The sequence below is a fragment of the Electrophorus electricus genome, chromosome 12 (genome assembly GCF_041902795.1).
Source record: "Electrophorus electricus isolate QZ-2024a chromosome 12, ASM4190279v1, whole genome shotgun sequence".
Lineage (NCBI taxonomy): Eukaryota > Metazoa > Chordata > Actinopteri > Gymnotiformes > Gymnotidae > Electrophorus > Electrophorus electricus.
This window is the reverse complement of record NC_137508.1, coordinates 5,672,501-5,680,000: the sequence shown is the minus strand read 5'-3', so window position 1 is coordinate 5,680,000 and position 7,500 is coordinate 5,672,501. Positions and strand designations below refer to the sequence as shown.

The 7,500-nt window shown below is 47.8% G+C and overlaps 1 protein-coding gene across 3 annotated transcripts in view; it reads right to left on the bottom strand.

Moving 5' to 3' along the window:
• Positions 1–1,173: 1,173 nt before the first annotated feature.
• The window catches only part of bcl11aa (BCL11 transcription factor A a), a 50,020-nt gene continuing 43,693 nt past the window's right edge, over positions 1,174–7,500 (bottom strand). For all 3 annotated transcript variants that reach the window (XM_027022596.3, XM_081724733.1, XM_081724734.1), the window contains one exon: positions 1,174–6,515. In XM_027022596.3, the coding sequence (XP_026878397.2) occupies positions 4,450–6,515 (2,066 nt within the window). In that variant the 3' untranslated portion in view covers positions 1,174–4,449. The remainder of the gene's footprint in view (positions 6,516–7,500) is intronic.

The following is a 7,500-nucleotide window of genomic DNA, read 5'->3' as shown; positions in this document are numbered from 1 at the left end:
TAGAAATAAACAGTAGAGTAGCAATGTATCAAACCATAAAGATGACCTGTGTCTTGCCACCAGTCCAGGCTAGATGTTCCTACAACAGAAACAGCTGAAGGAAAAGAGATTCCTACAGATCATAAAAAGCATTTTGCGTTTTGATTTTGTCTATACCTCTGAGAACAATTCTACATAGACACAAAAAAAAGGAACTCCAGTACTATCCACAGCATGGATAATTGAAGTCATTGACCAACACTGCACTATGAAACACTTTTTTTTTTAAATATCAAAACTTTGCAGCCCCTTTACAGGGACGTGACGGGGTCATGATTTTATGTGTTTTCTCTGTAATGGTAACGGGTGCTTTCTGCTTCCCGTACGAACGCAGTGCTGAATGCCACTTAACCCGAGAACAGTCCTGTGGCTCTTGGGTTTATATGGCTGTTAATTTATTCCCCACAGAAGAAAATACAGCTGATTTGCTTTCTTTGTCTGCTCCTCCCAGCCTGTGCAGAGGTATTGTTTGAATAAGGTGCTAGGAGGAATAAAATGGTGTTGATTGGTGGGGTAGGGCTTTCGGATCTCTGTCACCGAGCAAAACACAGCAGAGCCTCTCGAAGTATGAGGAACCCTTTTCTTGTTTGTGCATAGAGTGGAATTTATTTTGCCCACAGTTCTGGTCTGGTTTGAATGGGCTTGTATTTTAAAGAGAAGAAGTATCAGAGACAACGCTCAGATGCTGGAGAGGTTTGGAGCAGCGCTTCACTGATGGCATTCAACAACTGGAATTTTTTTAACTACATTTTTACTAGACAGATATCAATTACTTGCCTGGCTCTTACAAGGCAACAAACGTGCTTAGAATAACCTCCACTGAGTTGTAGGTTTGAGACAAACACGAGATAGACACAAGTATGTGCGTCCAGGCGTCCAGAGCGAGATTGCGCTCTAAGGCAGCAAACAGCAGGCGATAAGCCAGCTAAGATGCTCTTCTGATCCTCAGAGTACAGGTAGGGCAAGACAGCAAAAGTCACATGACCAAATAAGTTGCACTTCTAATCCAGGCTAATGATGGAGCAAACCTGAGCGAAGGCCAGGCTGCTCAGAGCTTGCGTGTTTGTGTGTGTGTGTGTGTGTGTGAGAAAGATGAATACGCAGTAACACCATTTTTTAAGGCCCACAGGAATCTTATCAACAAAGTTATACTTTAATTTTTTTATTAATTGTTTTCAATAAAGGGACAAAATGGGTGTGTGAACAGGATAATGCAGACAACTGCCAGAAAACACAGACAGTGGTTTCTCCAATAAAACTCAACAAAGACCATAAACAAATACAACAAAAAAGCAAGAGTTGTCAATGACCTTTGGTCATTTATAAAGAAAAACAATAATAACAAAAAAAATTTAAAAAAAAAAAGAAAAAAACAAAACAAAAAATCCATTCCATGTGTCTGTTTTGAACAGAGCATTTAGGTAATAATAAATAGTGACCCCCATTGTAAAAGATAAAGTTCAAGTTCAAGTTACAACAAACAGCTTTCAGAACAGGAATAGAAAAGGCTGATAACAAAATATTCCGCATTGCCATTTACAAAAAAGTATGAACTCAAGCGGCCTTTCCTTTAATTCCATTTCATTTTTAAATATGCTTTGCATATGAAAGTCATCCCAATCTAAATATAAAGCACCATTTAGTATTTGGCAATGAAAAAAAAACTTGCAAAACATTGATTATTTTTAATTCATTTATTTGAATGATTTTTCATTTCTGTACTGGTATTTACTGCATATGAAGTTTGTTCTCTTTAAGATGCTGGAATGTAGTCAGGTGAGATAGGTGAGAAGACAGAGAAGCACACTACAGAGGAACCCAACATCAGCTTGCATTACTGCATACAGAATGGCAGCAGAACAGGAGAGTCTAAAAAGAACCGGAAAAAGATATATGTACAACCACCTGTTTAAGCTAGCGTGGACATTCTCAAAAGACTCCTCGGGGAAACCATTACATGGCCTCCTTTATACAATGCCACATACTTTAGGTTTTTTATTGATTTTTTTTTTTCATTTCATTTTTTTAAACATACAAATAATTCGTACTATATTATCCTGCCAAATTAAAAAAATATACCGTGGCAGCTTGTTGTTTTTTCACTACCAAAAAAGGTTCAATAAGACCTTTTGAGAGAACAAGCAACAGTTAAAAATACAAGCCTCAATATAAATACTATAGTGCCTACACTAGGTGAACATTTAATTCAAATACCATTCTAGAAATACAGGAAAAAAAAGTAGATCATAAATGTGTTTTAGCATAGGAATTGGACATGAGTGTGCATTTTCCTATATTTAAGTTCTCTATTATATATTTATATATAATCTTAAACCTTTCCCCAATGCAAGTTACGTTTGACCTGAAGAGCTGTGAAGAGCCACGGTGGGAAAAAATAAAAATAAAAATAAAAAAAATAAAAACAAAAAAACAAAAATAAAATCACAGATTTTTTTTCCCATTTTATATATATCATGATCAAGTCTTGAACACCACCAAGACAAAGAGGAAAGAGGAACAACAACAAACTTAAATACAGTTTCCTCTAAGATAATGAATTGCTATTTTTAAAAATGTTGTTTTATATTCATACTTAAAAAATGTTTTGTACAAAAAAAATGTTCTTGCAGTGAAAGCAGCAAGTTTTCAATCGTCCATCGTTTGACAGGAAGTCTATGCCCCGATGCCTGAACATCATACTGTAGTTGGGCTTTCAAAATGAGGCTGGGGTGGAGGAGAAGTTTGCTTTATTATGTTAAACAATGACACTGCGTTGTCTATCGTTTTGTTGGGGGGGTTTTTTGTTTGTTTGTTTGAATTCTTTTAGCGTCAGTGGAAGTTTTCCCTTTATGTGAACACCTGTAAACTGGGAAACTTTAACAGTGCTTCTTCATTTAGACTCAACCGCTAAACCACCACTCAGAGCGTCAGACACGTGCTGGAGGGGCCGAGTGAGAAGTGCTATCTGAACACCCAACAACACGGTTGTCAAAGGTGAGCGCATGTTGATCTCAGCAGAGGAAAATAAGCTCTCCCCAAACATATATTACACACAAACGTCATCCGGAGCGTTCGCGTTCCTCCCCCACCCCACCCCACCCCCATTCTCTGACTTCATTACTTAGGGAACACAGGTGTAAGAACTGCAGTCATTGCTGGAGAAGTTTTTGATTCAAACCTGTATGCAATTCATAGTTAATCATCAGTGAGAAATGGACATGTCCAAATGCATTCTTTGAATAAGGATTTTCAGAAACACTGCAGTACGTTGTGTCACAGGCCCTCAAATGTACCCATGAAGTGGATGTTCACACAACCCGATACACACACGCGCGCACTAGGCAACAGGACTGCTGAGCTAGTGAGAACAGAACCTTCACACACAACGTGAGAGCTTATGACAGTGAATGAAAAACCTGTACCGCTGAGTACAGTACCCTTAACTGGTGAGTAAACATGGTTGAATCTGACACAATACTGGATGTACCGCGCACAAGACAAATACCACAACAGAAGGGTGCATGTCGTAGGTAGCTAATGATGATTGATTAGAAATTAGCTTTTAGCTTTTTGATGATCATCTATTCCTGTCAAAGTCGGGTACTTGATGCAAGAACCTTACATGAATCAGATGAATCCATTTCCAGTATCTGGCGTGACATTCCAAGCTTATAGCAGATAGGAAAATTAAGCGATGCAGTTTCAAGATCCAAGGCACTCTTTTTTGTTTGTTTTACCAAATGATAGTACAAATTCAAATCTTGATGACTTCTTGTTTTTTTTTTAAGAAATTCAAAGGCTGTCAATACTTTATATTCCATAATAGGGGCCAATCAATGTTTTTTTTAACCCTATGTGGACAGAGCATCTTTTTGAAAGATTAGTTTAAGTGCGATTCCCAGCCCCTCCAAAGAGGGTTAAGCAGTAGACTGTTGTCCTCCATGTCACAACACAAAACTGTACATGATATGTTTCACAGAATGTATGCAGCATGGTTGCTTTTCTCTTTTTTCTTCTCATATTTTTTTTTTTTTGAATTAAAAAACATAATAAGAAAACAGCAACACATTTACTCAACAACTAACCAACCAGGGACAATTCGTTAAAAATAGCCAAAACATACCATGCATGCTGTCTAATTATCAAAAAAGGGAACGAAAAAATAAAGGAAAGAAAAACACACAACATGTAAATTATTGCACAAGAGAAAGGCTCGAAGTTTGCGCCAATGCAATAGTATTGCCCCGATACACAACATGCATTCCACGGTAAATGAAGAAGGGTGTGCTGCTGCCGCCAAGCACGCTGCTTGGCCTCCACTGGACTAGCCAAACAGGGGAAATCTACAAGGGAAGGGAGTTGGGGGGGAGGGCCGCTGTTACCTGGCAGGGGTGCCTTGACTCTCCGTCACTACTCGGTTTTTATTTCGTTGTTCAAGGCGCGATCGCTGTGCCATTTTTTCATGTGTTTCTCCAGGGTGCTGTACACACTAAAAGGCATCTGACAGATTTCACATTTGTAAACGTCCTTGCCCACCTGCCCGTGCGTTTTCATGTGCCGCGTGAGCTTGCTGCTCTGGGCGCAGGCGTAGTTGCACAGTTCGCACTTGTAGGGCCGCTCGCCCGTGTGGCTGCGCCGGTGCACCGTCAGGTTGCTGCAGTTCTTGAACACCTTGCCGCAGAACTCGCAGGTGTCGCTGCGGCGCCCGTCCTTGGAGCTGGGCCGCCCGGGGCCGCCCAGGTGGGGCGTGCTCCCCCCGCTGCCCGTCCCGCTACGGCCCGACACGCCGCCGTCCAGTTCGCCGGGCGGCGTGGAGAAGCGCAGGCTGCCGTTTTCCGAGGAGTGCTCCGAAGACGAGGCGAAAGGCGATTGTCTGGAATCCCCGAAGTTCAGGAAGGGGTCTTTGAGCTGCCGGGAGGCCGCGTAGCCGGCCAGCCACTGCGAGTAGACGTTCTCGGTGTTGTGGATGGTGGGGGTGGGGAGGTCGAAGTCTTTCTCCATCTTGATGCGCTTGGACAGCGGGCTGAGGGAGTTGGGGCTGCCCAGTAGCAGCTTCTTCGACAGGCCCACCGAGGCGGATTCGCTGGGCGACGAGCCGCGCCCGTTGATGGCCGAACCGCAGCCCTCCTGAGCGCGGTCCGACTCCAGCGCGCTATCCCCGTCGCACATGTCCCGGTGGGCGTCGCTGTCCGAGTTGAGCGCGCCGCGCTTGTGCTGGTGGAAAGCCTCGCTGTAGTGCTGCATGCTGGCTGCCAGGCCCATGCCCGCCATCACCTCGGGCAGGGAGCGCGGGATGCCATCCTCGGCCGCCCCGAGGCGCCCGCCGCTGTTCTCGTGGTGCCGCGCCGCCTCCAGGTTCAAGCCGAAGTGGAAGCTGTTCCGGCCGCCCTCGCGCTCCAGCTCCTCCTCCTCCTCCCCTTCTTCCTCCTCCTCCTCCTCCTCCTCTTCCTCCTCCTCCTCCTCTTCCTCCTCCTCGTCCTCCTCGCCGTTCTCCGGGATCAGCCGGTCGTTCTCGCTCTTGAACTTCGCCACCACGGACTTGAGGGCGTTGCTGGCGCTGCCCACCAGGTCGCTGGTGCCCGGCTCGGGCGAGCTCGCCGTGGAGAGGCCGTCGTCCGACTTGACCGTCATGGGCGAGGACTTGTGCATGTGCGTCTTCATGTGGCGCTTCAGCTTGCTGGCCTGGGTGCACGCGTGGTCACACAGGTGGCATTTGTAGGGTTTCTCGCCCGTGTGGCTGCGCCGGTGCACGATCAGGTTGCTCTGGAACTTGAAGGTCTTGCCGCAGAACTCGCAGGCCTTGGACTTCATGGGGGTGCCCGGCTGCTGGGGCAGGGGGGTAGGCGTGGACTGCGAGCCAGAGGGAGACTGCATGGTAGGCAGGGGAGGGGTAGAAAGAAAGGGCGGCTTGGCTCCCGACTGGAACGGTTGCAGCAGCCGTTGCATAGGGCTGGGCCGGTTGGGCGAGAGGGGAGGAGTTGACCCTGAGGTGTTGCCGGCCAGCTCCCTCAGCCTGCGTGAGAAGTCCATGGCTGGGGGATCCAGGGGCATGGGGTTGAGCCGCAGCACCCTGTCGAAGGCACTCGGGTGGTGGGTGGCCAGGGCCAACTCCTCCGGGCTCAGGTGCTCCATGCGGTGCGGGTCCAGGTGGTGTCGCGGCGGCGGGCTGAAGAGCGGCGGCGTCGGCGGGAAGCGCCCATCCCGGAGCGGGGGTCCATCGCGCCCGGCGCTGGGTATCCGGAGCAGGTTGAAGGGGCTGCCCTCAGGCAGGTGAATGCCATGTAGGGGGGGCTGGGAGACGTGGTCGGCGCTCAGCCCGGACGGGGCACCCACCCGGGGCGTGAGGGGGCTCCCGCGCTCGCTCTCAAGGTAGATGCGGAAGCCGTGCGTGTTCTGCGCATGCTGCAGCAGGAACCAGGCGCTGCTGAATGGCTGCTTGCAGGTGGTGCAGGTGTAGCTGCTGGGCTCGTCTTTACCTTCAGGACACAACAGACAGACTACGGTCAGTAATACACGGCAAACAGGAATCAGAGCTAAATCTGGTGGATTATTTCTCTGTGCACAATGAAAAAGCAACTAGAAAATAAATAAGCCAGCTGGACCAGAGGGCAAAATCTTTCTGCAGTCCATTATAAATCCTTAGAGGACAGTGGGCTTTAACCAGTGCAGGGCAGGAGAATGAGAAGGGAAAGAGAACATGGAGCTTCTCCGTGGGCCTGCTCCCACTTGTACTCTCCAGTCGCTCCTTTTGCTGGCCAGAGAGAGAGAGAGAGAGAGAGAGAGAGAGAGAGAGAGAGAGAGAAAGAGAGAGAGAGAGAGAGAGAGAGAAAGAGAGAGAGAGAGAGAGAGAGAGAGAAAGAGAGAGAGAGAGAGAGAGAGAGAGAGAGAGAGAGAGAGAGAACGAGAGAGAGAGAGAGAGAGAGAGAGAACGAGAGAGAGAGAGAGAGAGAGAGAGAAAGAGAGAGAGAGAGAGAGAGAGAGAAAGAGAGAGAGAAAGAGAGAGAGAGAGAGAGAGAGAGAGAGAGAGAGAGAGAGAGAGAGAGGTGCTGCTGGTCTAGGCTGAATCGCTCATGAAACCTCACTTTCCCCTCCAGCCCAGACATGGGGCAGCGAGGCCGAAGATGCCCCGGTAACGGTTAGCGCACGGTCGGAGGCTGACGGAGGTGGAAGTGAGCACCGGCTAGTGTGGGCTGCTGGGGACGGACAAGCGAACACCAGCACCGTCCCAGTTTGGTTCTCACGCGGAGACGGGCTGAGAGGGCCGGCCGAGAGAAGCGGTCAAGGTTCTGCCACAGCTCAGCGCTGCCTGTGAACTGGGGTGGAGCCACGAGCCCCTCCCCCACATCCATCCAGGACAGGCAGCACACTTATGACTTCCATATGCGCCTCCTGTGCAACATGCCTACGCGCTAATATAAATTAGCTTTCTGAAATAAACCAGATCATTTCAGGGCTAAAATA